This window comes from Erinaceus europaeus, chromosome 8 (genome assembly GCF_950295315.1).
Source record: "Erinaceus europaeus chromosome 8, mEriEur2.1, whole genome shotgun sequence".
Taxonomy (NCBI): Eukaryota; Metazoa; Chordata; class Mammalia; order Eulipotyphla; family Erinaceidae; genus Erinaceus; species Erinaceus europaeus.
This window is the reverse complement of record NC_080169.1, coordinates 7,753,232-7,768,072: the sequence shown is the minus strand read 5'-3', so window position 1 is coordinate 7,768,072 and position 14,841 is coordinate 7,753,232. Positions and strand designations below refer to the sequence as shown.

The 14,841-nt window shown below is 44.2% G+C and overlaps 1 protein-coding gene across 3 annotated transcripts in view; it reads right to left on the bottom strand.

Annotated features, from left to right (window-relative positions):
* The window catches only part of AOAH (acyloxyacyl hydrolase), a 231,926-nt gene that overhangs the window by 17,422 nt on the left and 199,663 nt on the right, over window positions 1-14,841 (bottom strand). For all 3 annotated transcript variants that reach the window (XM_060195860.1, XM_060195862.1, XM_060195861.1), the window contains exons 18-20: window positions 6,678-6,736; window positions 6,533-6,592; window positions 5,037-5,133 (exon numbers count right to left, since the gene is read on the bottom strand). In XM_060195860.1, the coding sequence (XP_060051843.1) occupies window positions 5,037-5,133; window positions 6,533-6,592; window positions 6,678-6,736 (216 nt within the window). The remainder of the gene's footprint in view (window positions 1-5,036; window positions 5,134-6,532; window positions 6,593-6,677; window positions 6,737-14,841) is intronic.

Genomic DNA, 14,841 nt, shown 5'->3' with positions numbered 1-14,841 from the left:
CAAGGAAGGACCTAGGTTTGAGCCCAAGGCCACCAAATGAGAGTGAGAGCATGGAGGGGGGAAGGTCTTTCACTATGTAAAGGGGGATAAAAGGCCATTAGTAGTGGTAGAGAAATGCAGGGACTAACTCCCTAAAATAACCCCGGGGGACAAAAAAGAAAGCAGAACATTATCAAGGAAGTATCTCAGTAATGTGACAGAATGCTGTGTTTAGGTCGAATTCTCAGTCCTGTTTAACCGGACTTTGGACTTTTTTTTTTTTTTGCCTCCAGGGTTATTGCTGGGGCTTAGTGCCTGCACCACAAATCCACTGCTCCTGGAGGCCATTTTTCCCTCCCTTTTGTTGCCCTTGTTGTTGTAGCCTTGCTGTGGTTATTATTGCTGATGTCATTCGTTGTTGGATAGGACAGAGAGAAATGGAGAGAAGAGGGGAAGACAGAGATGCAGAGAGAAAGACAGACACCTGCAGTCCTGCTTCACCGCCTGTGAAGTGACTCCTGGGGCTCAAACCCAGATCCTTAAGCCGGTCCTTGCGCTTTGCGCCATGTGCGCCCAACCTGCTGTGCCATTGCTGACCCCCGACTTTGGACTTTTTAAATTGCACTTGTTTTTATTGCTCTGAAGGTAAGAATTGGTTATGGGCTGATGAATCTCCTTACGCCAGCACATGGGATGCGGCCCGTATAGTATGAGGAATAAGGCTCTCCTGCTTATATCCATCATGATGATAAGGGCTGCACTCATGGCCAATATTGCATGGAAATAGCACCTAGAAGGACTAAGAAAATATCTATCTGATGGCTAGCTAAATTTTAAATCTTGGAACCTTACAAATGAGCCTTATTTTTTTTTCTTTACTGGGAGGAGGGATTAATGGTTTACTGTTGACAGTAAAATACAGGAGTTGGTACATGTGTGACATTTCTCAGTTTTCCACATAACAGTCCAATCCCCTCTGGTTCCTCCCCCCCCCATCATGTACCAGGACCTGAAGCTCCCCCTACCCCCGAGTCTTTTTTTTATGTTCAGAAATAATTATATAACTTTTATTTGTATCCACCTCAAATTGGAAACAACCCAGATACCCATCAGTGGGTAATAGTCAAAGATGTCATGGCACCAGTTTGTACTATGGGGTATTACTTTGTAAGCAAAATGAAGGAAACTGGAGGTATGCAAAATAACCTGGAGGGCCTTCCAGAACATTCTTTCTTTCTTTCTTTCTTTTTTTTTTAAATCACTACAACAATAAAAAAGAAAAACAAGGGCAACAAAAAAAAAGGGAATAAATAATTAAGTAAATAAATATTAAAAAATACCCTCCTCGGTCTAGCTGAAGCTAGTCTTTTTATTTATTTTTATTTTTTTTATTGTTTTTAAAAATTTTTTAAATTTCTTTACTGGGGAATTAATGTTTTACATTTGACAGTAAATACAATAGTTTGTACATGCATAACATTTCCCAGTTTTCCATATAACAATATAACCCCCACTAGGTTCTCTGTCATCCTTTTTGGATCTGTATTCTCCTCCCCCACCCACCCCAGAGTCTTTTACTTTGGTGTGATACGCCAACTCCAGTCCAAGTTCTGTTTTGTGTTTTCTCTTCTGATCTTATTTTTCAACTTCTGTCTATGAGTGAGACCATCCCATATTCACCCTTCTCTTTCTGACTTATCTCACTTAACAGGATTCCTTCAAGAAGAATGCTATGTATCGAAGTATACTGTGGGGCTGGGCAGTGCATGTTACCATGTTCGAGCCCATGTTCCTTACATGTAACGGGGGGAAGCTTCATGAGCAGCAAATCAGGTCTGCAGGTGACTCCTTTTCTCTCTCCCTCACTGGCTCCCCCTCCCATCTCAATTTCTTTCTGCCCTATCTAGTAAAACAGAAAAGAAAAATAAAGCAAAAAAAAAAAAAAAAAAGTGAAGCGTACTTGTGGCTCACCTTCGGACTGTGAGAGGCAGATTTGGACTAGGGTGGTCCTGATTAGGGGCAGGGTGTGGGACTGACTGTGCATTTATAACTAGCCTTCAGGTGGTATGGCTGCCTCGAAAGCAAGGTTGTGAGGGACTCTGCTCTTTGCTGAGTACCAGGCACCGTAGTCATGGGGATTATATGTTATTTCATATATAATCACCCCCAAAGGATTTTTTAGAAAATTGATGTGGTGTCCCCATTTCCAGATCTGGAAAAGAGAGTTTAGAAATATCCAGGGAATTGCCTCTCATCCCAAAGATAATCAATGACAGAGCTGCAGATGACTTTGGAAAATGAAAACGTCCCCTGTGACTGTGAGACATTATTGTATTTTTTAATAACGCTGTCTCTATCCAAGTTGGGCGATGAGCAAAGATCACTTGGTCGTGGATTTGTTTACACCAGGAATTCATTAATAAGTCTTTATCTCTGCATTTTAATGAGAGGTTATTTATCAAAAAATGCCTTGTCCCATGAGAGAAATGTGTATTACCTAGGCAGGCAATCTAGTTAAGGGAGATCAGTCTTGCTGAAAAGATGTTCAGGATTGAAGTAGTAGAGCTCGCAATGCCGAGCGTGTCAGCGAATGTAATATTTGATAATTCATGATGGCCATCTGCTGCCTCCCAGATGCTTGGGCTGGAATGGAGGGGGGGAGGAGGAAGTAGGTGGTGGAAAGATAAAGATGATAAAGTCTGCATGAGAAATCATCCGTCCTTTGCATACCCAGCAAAGCTTTTCATCAGCATCCTCTCAGGTGGCCGTCAGTCAAGAGGAGCCTTTCTCTTGCACAATTGCTTAGCAGTGAACATTCGACTGGGAGGATTACAGTCAACAGAGGACCATTTTTTCAGAGATGTAAAGGATAAGCCGGTAGCCTGCTTATTTATGAGTGGCTACTCATCAGTGACGCCTGTGTTTCGACAGAATGTTTGAGAAAAGAAACAGGAATGCTTTTTTCCATTTGACTAGGAATATGGACTGTCCACTGTGCCACAGGCAGGCCTGATAGGGCTTCCTTAGAGATTTTGACTAGTTTCATTATGTGTGGAGCCTGGGAAATCTTCCCTGTTACTGAGTCCCTAGATGATTCAGTTTCCACTATGAGAGGCACTGCTAGACACTTTTCTCTTCTCAGACTAATCATCCCCTTCCTTCCTTCCTTCCCTTCTCTTCCCTCCTTTCCTTCCTTCCTTCATCTTTCTGTTTTCCTCTTTCTTTTCTTTTCTTTTTTATTGTCATCAGGGTTACTGCTGGGGCTGAATGCCAGCACTACAAATTCACTGCTCTTGGTGGTCATTCATTTTCTTTTTTTTCCCTTTCTTTCTTTCTTCCTTCCTTTATTTCTTAAAACATATTTCACTTATTTATTATTGGACAGAGATAGAAAGAAATTGAGAGGGAAGGGGGAAATAAAGAGGGAGGGAGGGAGAGAGAGAGAGAGAGAGAGAGAGAGAGAGACTTGCAGCCCTGCTTCACCACTCGTGAAGCTTTTCCCCTACAGGTGGGGGCTAGGGGCTTGAACCTGGATGCACTGTAATGTGAGTGCTTAACCAGGTGTGCCACCACCTGGCCCCTCCCTTTCTTTCTATTGTACTTAATAGGACAGAGATAAATCAAGAGGGGAGGAGAGATAGAGATAGATAGACATAGATAGATATGGAAAGATAAATATCTGCAGACTTGCTTCACCACTGGCAAAGTTTCTCACCTGCAGATAAGGAGTGGGGGTTGAACTCTAGTCCTTGCTTGTGGTAACGTGCACTTAGCCGGGTATGCTACTGCCCAGCCCCCTTTAATCATTTTTTTTTTTTATTGCTGCCAGGGCTATTTCTGGGGCTCTGTACCAGCATTATGAATCTGCTGCTCCTGGCGGCCATCTTTTCTCTATTTTATCTGATAGAGGAAATGAGGGTGGGAAGATAGAGAGGATGAGAGAGACACCTGCAGGCCTGCTTCACTGTTTGTGCTATGTTCCTCCTTGCAGATGGGAAGTGGGGGCTCAAACCCAGGTCCTGATATGATAGCATATGTGCTCAACTGGATATGGTACCACTTGCCTGCTTCAGACCCATCTTTAGCCCCTATGTAAGCAAGGTTTATTTATTGCTAAATAAACCAGCAAGAATAAGTCAGGTGATTGCACTGTATTGTTGACTGTCTGCCCAGTGCTGTTCCCAGCAGTTGGGTAGGTGGCTCAGTAGAGTGCTAGATTTGTATGAGGCTCAGTCCTGGATACTGTATATACTGGAACCATGCTCTGATCTCTTTTTCTCTTTCTCATGAAATAAATAAGAAAACCTTCAAAGAAAAAAGTCACCTCTTTCTCATTTTTTGAGGTTGGCTTACTCCCCCCGCTTTTTTTTCTTTCTTTGCTAGAAGAGAGAGATTGAGAGGGAGGAATGGAGATGGGGAGGGACAAGGCTGGGTAGTGGTGCATCTGGTTAAGCACATAAAGTATGAAGTGCAAAGATCTGGGTTCAAGCCCCAGCTCCCCACCTGCGGGGGGGGGGGGTCACTTCACAAGCAGTGAACCAAGTCTGCAGGTGTGTATCTTTCTCTCTCCTCTCTTATCTCCTCCCTCCTCTCTCACTTTCTCTTGTCCTATCCAATAAAATGGAAAATAAATAAATAGATGGAGAGGGACAGAAAAAGAGAGACTCTTGCAATTCTGCTTCACTGTTGGGGTTTCCCCCTGTGGATGGGGACCAGTGTGGCTTGAACCCAAGTCTTTGCACTCTATAGAGGGTATGTTCAACTGAGTGTACCACCACCTCGTCCCTAACACTCACTTCTTACAGGTCAGTGGTTCTATTTCTTCAAGGATTCTAGCATGACGGTGTTGCAAAGAAGCAATGCTGAGCTTCCACCTTCTTGGAAAGAGTTTCATCATTTATTTTATTTCAATGCTCAAAGCTATCAGTGTGGCGATGGGCGGGAGTGACCCTGCTGAGTCTACTGTCTGCTGGCTTATAAACTCCTTTCCAGGCAGGCTCAAAATAATAGCTCCCATTTTTGTCCAGTGTTAGTACCTCAGCCAAGCAAAAACTTACTTTCTTGGAAGTCAAAATCCAGGTAAAAAAGATCGAAGTTTGTAAATGTCTTGCTAGCTGCAATCTCTTTCAGTGTATCGGAGAGTTGTTCTGCTCTCTGAACACAAGGGGAACAAGGAGAATTTCATGAGATCTCATCCTTTGACTTCAGTGAGACAAGTCAGGCAGAACAAAGATATCAATAGGTCCCACCCACCTCCCACTCCGAGCCAATAGCAAAGAGCAATTCTGCTCAATTCTTTTCATTCACAAATGGTCCGTGAACATACAGAAATCGTGAAAACTCATTAAGAATCAAACTAGTGTCAATGAAAGCAACGGTGCGCCTTTCTTCCTCTGAGACTGGCAAATAAAAAATAAGCAGCCCTGATAATAAAGAAGATTGCCATGGGGTAGGAGATTGCCAAACACTTCACTTTTTTTTTTTAGACGCAATTTGGTAACACCAACCATATCTTTAAATAGGCACATCCTCTGAGCTTCAAGATAAATGCTCTATGAATTTGTGTTGAGGAAATAGAGTTGGTAAATCTCTATATACATATAGACACAATGTTCATCACAGTGCTACTTATCGTAGGGAAAACTGGATCACCAAGGATTGAATCAAATTATGACTTCACATGCAGTTTACTCCAAAATTGTTGCAAAAGGTGATGTCAAGGGGCGATTTATTACCATGAAAGGAAAAAAGACAGGAAGTCTGTTCTGATACAATATATGTAAAATCTCAAACATTTCTGCTTATGAACATTGGATGACACACACACACATACCAGCTACCTTTGAGTGGAGTTTTGAATACATTTTGTTATTGTACATTGCACCTTTATGAATCCATCAGACTTAAAAAAAAAAGGAAATGCATTTCTTTTGTAAAGAAAATACAATACATTGTACTGTGCACAAGGACCCAGATTTGAGCCCCTGCTCCCCACTTGCAGGTGAGGTGCTTCACAAGTGGTGAAACAGGCCTGCAGGTCTTTCTTTCTTTCTCTCTGCCTTATTGAATATAATTAAAAAGAAAAAATGCCTGCCAGGAGTTGTGGATTCATAATGTTGGCACCGAACCCCAGTGACTGGAGGCAAAAACAAAACAAAACAAAACGATAACTCTTCTGCAAAGAGATTTTCACCATCCTTAAGAGAAATGCTTGACCCATGGGCTCCTTCAGAAGTGAGAGAAGGGTTCTAGATCTTTTGGTCTTTATTTATCTTGGGAGAACCCCAGTCATACACAGGGACAATACATATGCTTAGAGCCCCCTTTGAACATTGTGTGTGTTTGTGTCTGTCTGTCTCTCTGTGAGGGTGTACATGAGTGAATACACTTGTGCCTATAAAGAGAGTCACACAACAATAGTAACTGAGAGTCAGAACGACAGCCCCAGAGTGAGACACTCACAGTCTCTAGGACTCTTGTGGTGTTGAAATCCCACTGCCTTGTGGAAATAAGACATCAAACACAGAGAGGAAAAAAGACCCACCACTCTTACCTCTGAAGTGAGCGCCCTGAGTGTCTTATTGGATGACATCCAGCCTTGGCAGGGACTGACCTACGAGTAGAAGAATATTATTCAGATCATAGAAGAAAGCAATGGTAACAGGATGTGGCTGGGGAACAAGTCAGTGTGAGCTCACCTGGAGACAGCTCAGGAAGGAGTAGAAATGTGCGTAAGTTATGTCCTTATTTAGCTGGCCTGGAAAACAGAGACCGTGATATGCGGCATGCACCTGGGTGCCAAGGACACTTACTGGTCATCCTGCCTCCTCTGCACAGGGCTGACTCTGAAGGGAACCAAGCCTGGTGTGTTCTCTCCCTCTCTCTCTCTCTGTGTCTGTGTGATTCTCCTGCTCTCAGTGGATTCATCTTTTTCCCAGACAGAGGTGAGAGACAGGACAGGAAAGGAGAGTGAGACAACACATTACCACTCCACCAGTTGTGAAGTGTCCCCGTTTGCTCCCATGTGGTGGCTGGGGGCTTGAACCCAGGTCCTTGCACATGGTAAAGTGCATTTTACCAGTAATCTATCAGTGGTTGTCCTGATTTTTATTCAGATTTGTCCTTAGAAATGTCTGTTTTTTTTTTTTTTTCCCTCCAGGGTTATCACTGAGGCTCAGTGCCTGCACTACAAATCCACTGGTCCTGGAGACTATATATATATTTCCATTTTATTGGACAGGACAGAGAGAAGTTGAGAGGAGAGGGGAAGATAGAGAGGTGGAGAGAAAGACAGACACCTGCAGACCTGCTTCACCACTTGTGGAGTGAGTCCCCTGCAGGTGGGAAGCCGGAGGCTCACACGGGGATCCTTGGGTCCTGTGCTGTGTGCTTTGTGCTGTGTGCTATGTGCGCTTAACCTGGTGCACCACTGCTTGACTCCCTGTTTTCTTTCTTTAATCCCCCAGAGATGCATACCCAGAGCTGGGGAGGGTTTGTTCTTAAGGAACAAACTTAACTCTGGAGTTCTTGTTCTGAGCAGGGGCAGGGCGTAGGCAGAGAGATACAGGGATGCCCTGTGGTATAAATACCACTAACGACAGTCTCTGCAGAGCACTGGGATTAAGAACCAAATTCTCAAGATAGTTGTTAACCAAACCCTTCCTCCATTTTAAGTTTATGAAATATTCAGGACTAATCCAGCTATTCCAGACTGAGGGCTTAGAAGAATTCTCAGAGTCTGAAGATCTGACCATGCAATGCCTTAAAGTTTGGTGAATTGAAGGCTTTCCAAAAATACTTAGGCAATCATTGTCTAGGGCAGACCAGAGCACCATGCAGCTATGTCTCTGTTGGCCAGAGGATATCTTATTTTAGTCCTAGTTAGTAGATATGCCACACACTACATTTTAGTCCAGGTTAAAAGTGTTATGCAGGAATAAAAGCGATAAGGGGACGGGAGGAGGGCACACCTGGTTGAGTGCGCATGTTATCATGCACAAGGACCCTGGTTCAAGTCCCTGGTCCCCACCTTCAGGGGGAAAGTTTTGCGAGCGGTGAAGCAGTGCTCCAGGTGATTCTGTTTCTCTCTCCCTGTCTTTCTCTCGCTTTCCTTTTAAAAAAGGGAGGGAGGAGAATAAAAGTGATAAGAACCACATGTGAGAGGAAGGGCCAGGCAATGGCGCACCTGGTTAAGCACATGTGAGAGGAGCAGGGTTGTGGCACGTTACTTGCAGGGTGGAGGCTACACAAGTGGCAGAGAAGGTCTATAGGTGTCTATCTTTCTCCCCTACTTTCTATCTTTCCCTTCTCTCTCAGTCTCTTTCTGTCCTGTCCAATAAGATGGGGGAAAAAATGAGATTTGTAGTGTAGGCACTGATAACCCCGGAGGAAAAAAAAAACCCAACAAACAAATAAACAAACAAAACAAACCATATGTGAGTTAATTTCTTTTTTTAAAACTTTTAAAAAATATTTTTTTATTTATTCCCTTTTGTTGCCCTTGTTGTTTTATTGTTGTTGTAGTTATTACTGTTCTTGTTATGGATGACGTGTTGTTGGATAGGACAGAGAGAAATGGAGAGAGAAGGGGAAGACAGAGAGAGGGAGAGAAAGACAGACACCTGCAGACCTGCTTCATCGCCTGTGAAGCGACTCCCCTGCAGGTGGGGAGCCGGGGGCTCGAACCGGGATCCTTACGCTGTCCTTGTACTTTGCGCCACCTGCGCTTAAACCCACTGCACCACTGCCCGACACCGGTGAGTTAATTTCTTAACATTAGCTGTGGGCTGGGGATCTTTGGAGGTTATTTCTTCTCTTTTCGCACTGTGCTCTGTCCGCCTCCCTTGACAGTCTCTCCACCCTCAGAGGCAATTTGACTTTCCTGCTGAGACCAGGACACACAATCAGGCTTTCATAAATCTCAGGGGTGAACGACTGATGTCCTATCCACGAACACTTCTCACACACTCGAAAAAATAAAGGAAAATAATAGGACTTGTTTTGGAGTGAAGAGAAAGATTGAAGGTGATGGAACACAGTCTTATTTTTCTGAAAGAGAGATTCAATTTTCTTGTCATAGAGAAAAAATATATATTATCTCTCTGTGTGGGTGAGTGAATCTCTAGACTGGAAAACCACAGCTTATTATCACCATTAAAGTCACAGCGACACACCAGGCCTTTTCTGTCCCCCAAAGGTGTCTGCGTGTTCACATTTTTGATGACGCCCAAGCCAGTGACTTTGCTTCATTTTATGGGCTCGATAGGGAGCACTGGGCTTCTGTCTTTTTCCAGGGTCCAACTTTCCATTGCTAAGGAGTCTCAGGTCTAGCTTTTTACTGCTAAGGATTCTCTCCCTCACTTTGTGTGTGGAGTTTTGCAGGGTATGGTAGAGTGGGGGTGGAGGGGTAAGGGTGGTAATTTGGCTCTCTCTTCAGTATGTGCGCCTAGTTAGTTCAGTGTCTGCCTTTCTCTCTCTCCTCCTCCTCTCTCAATTTCTTTCTGTCCTATCCAATAAAATGGGAAAAAAAAAAAGGCCTTTAGGAGCAGCGGATTTGTAGTGCCAGCACTAAGCTGCAGGGATAACCCTGGAGGCAAAAATAAAACAAAAACAAAACAAAATAAACAAAAAACCCTGTAAGAACTTGGTTCCTTCTGGTTTGCCCCTGAACTGCAGCCTTTCCTCTGGTATCCTGTTTCTTTGTGTCCTCAGTCTGAACCTTCTCCCAATTTCTGTCCCTTTTCCTATATCCCCCTTCCAAACTGGTACTGGCCCTCAAGGGACAGCATGTCAGGGGGAATTCTTAGTGTACATATAGGAGTAGTGAGAAAATCATGACAGGAAGGCTTAGTAAGTTGACTTCAGGACTTTCTGTCAGCTAGAGGGAACACTGAGGGAGTATGTCTGGGATGGGCTTGTGGTTAAAAAAAGAGAAGGATGGAAGGAAGGAAGGAAAAAAGAAAGATGCAATTTATGATGGTATGGGGCTGGGTGGTGGCACACTTGGTTGAGTACACATTACAATCCTCAAGGACCTGAGTTCAAGCCCCCAGGCCCCACTTGTAGGGGGAGAGCTTTGCGAGTGGTGAAGCAGGGTTGCAGGTGACTCTCTGTCTCTTCCTCTGTATCCCTCTGTATCCTTCCATCTTGATTTCTGGCTGTCTCTATCCAATAAATAAATAAAGATAATACAATTTTTTTTAATGATGGTGTTAGAGATAGGGGGACTCAGGCATACACGTTTTGTCTCTGTCCCCGAGTTCTCTCTAGTTGAGTTGTCTTTTTTTTTTCCTATCCCCTGTGAGGACAAGACTGTTTTGGCATCATCTTGACCTCTAAAGTTACCTCAGGCACATTTGTGTGGTATCATTGCCTTCCTCAGATGCTGAGTCTGACAGGACTTCTTGGTCAAGCTTAAAACTTCTCAAACAAGCTAAGTAAGTAGAATTCTAATGTGTGAAACGTGTTCTTGGATGATTCTCCAGAAAACACAATTAAGGCTCACCAGGAACTTTAGACTGTGGGGATGTCATCGCTCTTGGCAGCCTGGCACCAGCTAGATAGTAACTCACAAATGTGGCTCAGAAGAGTGACACTGGGAGTCAGGCGGTAGCACAGCCAGTTAAGCGCATGTGGCGCAAAGCGCAAGGACCAGTGGAAGGATCCCCGGAGCCCCACCTGCAGGGGAGTCGCTTCACAGGCGGTGAAGCAGATCTGCAGGTGTCTTTCTCTCCCCCTCTCTCCATCTCTCTCTGTCCTATCTAACAATGACGACATCAGTAACAACAACAATAATAACTACAACAAGAAGGGCAACAAAAGGGAAAATAAATAAATAAATAAATAAAAAAAAAGAGTGACACTAAGAGGGATCCATTACTCCCTCCTCCTTGGCAGGAGTGACTTGGGAAGCGATTCTGACTCCAGGCCCCCGACATGCCCCTATTTATTTATTTATTGGATATCAGCAGAGAGACACTAGAGGGAATGGAGAGAGAGAGAGAGAGAGAGAGAGAGAACTGCAGCACTGCTTCACTACTCATGAAGTGTCTCCCCTGCTAGTGGGGCCTGAGGATCTTGAACTTGTGCATTGTAACACGTGTACTCAACCCGGTGTGCCACTGCCCGGCCTCCTACCTGTCTGTCTGATGATGAGGCAGTGAACCGTCTCTTGGCTGAGGGTCAGGCTGAGTTCCTACCTATTCTACTCTGCAAGTCGCGCAAGTCTTCCCCTGAACCCTGACCTCTTTCCTAGTCCATATGTGGTCATCAACGTCAAGTCTAGAGAATATCACCACCATGTTTCTAGGCTCAGAGACAGAAATCAATTACCGTCCCCCCCCCCCCACACCTTCGCTTACTTCTTGAATATACTGGCCTGTACCAGTATCCTCAGCACTCGGGGATTTCACAGTCAGGATCCACATACCATTTTCCACACATTTCCACCCTTAGTCTCAGGGCTCTGGACCTGACTCAGTGATTGACTACTGGTAAAAATGGGTCTAATGTAGGGAGAACAAACAATGCCTGAGGCTGGTCTCCCATTAGGTTGGTTTCACTTCTGGTTTTGTCTGGTGGGAATGAGGATATAATGGCAGGATTTTGAGTGGAAACAGAGACCGTGGGAAGTCTGTGGTCCTCTCTGCAAGCTGGTCATCTCACTGGAAATATAAGGCTGCCAATGGAGGAATGGGATGTGTGGGAAAAAAATCTCATGTACTTTCCCTGTGTTTCCAGGAAGGACTCTGAAGCTTCACTGAGGAGTTTATAATTTATTTCCCATGGCAACCAGGCACCAGTGATAATTTTGGACAGGAATAATAGCAAAGAACATTAGGCAAATTTTAGATAGTTTCAACTTTCTGTATAATTGGACACACACCCAAAAAAATCCTTGGATTATTTAAATAGAGCACATTTTGTGCTGTGAAATTTTCCTTTTTCTGTTGTGCTGTGAAATAGTAGTGTATAATCAGTGACTGGGGGAAGCCCACTCGCGTAGACTAAGACAGAGCTTACTACAAGGTTTCTCTACTATTGAGCTTTTGATAGTGTGTGTGTGGTGTCACCTGGTACAATGAAAGGTGTATCCTAGACTTCGAACCCACCAGATATAAAGTGATGTATCCTTGGTTGTGATAACCACTGGCGGTGGGAAGGAGGGGAGACTAGGTCACCCTCCAGATGAGAACAAGTAATTTTGAGAATTCGCAGAAATAAAAATGAGTCCTTGCCACTCCCCTCAACACCCCCTCCATCTTCCTCTGAAATTGCATGGAATCATTATTACGTCTCGTGGATGACTTTAGTGAATTGCATGGCATATCTGAAAGATTTTATGCAGGCAGGCAGCCTAGTGGGTTTAGAAAAAGAGAATGAGATCTGAAATCAGAAAACTCGACGCCACATTCTGATCGGTGTGTGTGGCAAACTGGCCATGTATAGCTCTCCCCACGCCCAACCTTAGCAAGGGAGGAATGCAGGCAACTGAAAATATCTGTTGCGGGAGCTGTAAGCTGTGTACCCAATGGATTAAAAGAGACATTCTCAGCCCCAGTGTTTGCTCTTTATGCGCCCCAGGAAGCCTGGGATGGAGGCAAGTTCTCTGTGTGACAGACAACCTTATCATTTCTAAGGGACGGGGAGACAAGTTTCCCTAGTGGGAGGGGAGACAGTATCTTGCGTGCACAGTAATCACCTCTGTGGCGTGCTTTGTAACTGAAGAGGGACATGGATTCATTTTGATTGGGGGGGGGGGGAACGTACAAAGTGGGGGTCTACTCATTGTGTCCTCCCTTTCCCACTCTCCTGTGGAGGATCCACAGCCCTCTGAGAGCTGGCTAGAGGGTCCGAGTGGGGAGGGGTAGAAATTCCTGAGGGAGGAATGGGGTTGATTTGGGGGTGGTGTGATGTGACTTAAACAGGCACTGGGGGGTGGGGGAAGACCTTGAAAGGAGGAGTTGGAGGCTAAGGAAAATAGCTCAGCTGGTAGAATGCAGGAGTGAGTACCTGACACTCCCAGATCAGTCCTCAGTACCACATGTGCCAGAGTACTGCCCTACCATACATTCGGTCTCTCTTCATGATTTGCTATTAATTTAATTTTATTTATCATATTTAAATTTATTTACTTATTCATTTATTGGATAGAGATAGAGAGAAACTGAGATGGAGAGGGAGAGAGACACCTCAAGCACTGCTTTGCCACTGGTGAAGCTTCTCTCCCTGCAGGTGGGGACTGGAGGCTGGAATTCGGGTCCTTGTACATGATGAGAAGAGCACTCAGCTGTGTGTGCCCTTGCCCAGCCCCTTCGCATGCAATTCAAATAATGAGCTAAGTCTTTACAAAAGGGAGGGTCGGGAGGCAGTTCACCTAACTGGGTAAGCTTCTTGGGAAAAAAAAGATTTAAAAGATACAGAGAAGTTACATGAGTAAGAGAAACCATCTGGGGGCCAGGCAGTGGTGCACCTGGTTAAGCGCACATAGTACTAAGTGCAAGGACCTGAGTTCGAGCCCCTGCTCCCCATCTGTGAGAGGTGAAGGAGGTCTGCAAGTGTCTTTCTGTCTGTCTCTCTCCCTATCTTCCCCCAACTCTCTCAATTTCTCTCTGCCTTATCCAATAAAATGGGAAAAAATGGCTGCCAGGAGCAGTGGATTTGTAGTGCCAGGCACCGAGCCCCAGCAATAACTCTGGAGGCAAAAAAAGGAGAGAGAGAGAGAAAGAGAGAGAAAGAGAGAGAGAGGGAGAGACCGACTTTGTTTTTATTACCTATGGTGGTGGTGAGTTTCAGGTCTTCCCCCTTTGAAATGTTTTCCTGATTCTTAAGTAGCCTCTTGGACCTCCAACACATTTGGGCTTAAGGCAGTGGTGAGGGGAAGGCTTACTTTTGGAGACTGGCAGTACACTGCTCGTTCCTTAGTGTTTAGAATGGTGCCTGGTATTTAATGGACACTTAATAAGATTTATTAACCACAGTCTAACATGAGCAATTTAGCTTATCCTTGTACCTTTTTCCCCCCATTCTTATAGAGAGATGGGGTGTGGTGGTGAGGCTTGGGCTGACACCATAGAGCTTCTCCCAATGTAATGACATTTTTTTAATAGATTTTTTTAAAAAGAATTTATTTATTCATGAGAAAGATAGGCAGAGAGAGAAAGAGCCAGACATCACTCTGGTACAAGTGCTGCCAGGGATTGAACTCAGGACCTCAATGTTGAGAATCCAGTACTTTATCCACTGTGCCACCTCCCGGACCACGCAATGACATTCTCATATATGGCTGGGACTTGAACCTGAGTCACATGCTTGTGAGACAGATAGGTGCCTTATCTAGATCTCTTTCCTCAATGTATTTTCTGAAAGGATATTCTTTCCTATCATACATAAAGAAGAGCCATGGTTATGTCTAGCTTATCAATCCAATGAGCTATGTGATACATTTGGCAAAGATACTTAACTTCTCTCAGCCTTTATTTTTCATGTATAAGATGCAATTAGGGAAGCTATCGCTCTCTGTATTGTTTTATCAGGATCAAGTTGGCAGCTCTTCTTACTTCGAATGACTTCTGTTTTTATAATGTCCATAAAGCATCCGGAATGCTAGCAAATACTATTAGATGTTCTGGGAGGGGAGGCATTTGGAAAAGTTAAGAGTTTCAAAAGACAGGGCCCGGGCATGCTGGAGAACCTAGTTATATACTGGTGGTTAGAAAAGTCACGATGTGTTTTTTTTACTATGCAAAAATGCATCATAACTTTTCTGACAGCCCAATAGAATCCTGATGTATCACCATCACTTTGATTTGGAAAACAAAAACAAAAAACCCCCAAAACAAAAACCCTCCCACTAACTCAGGG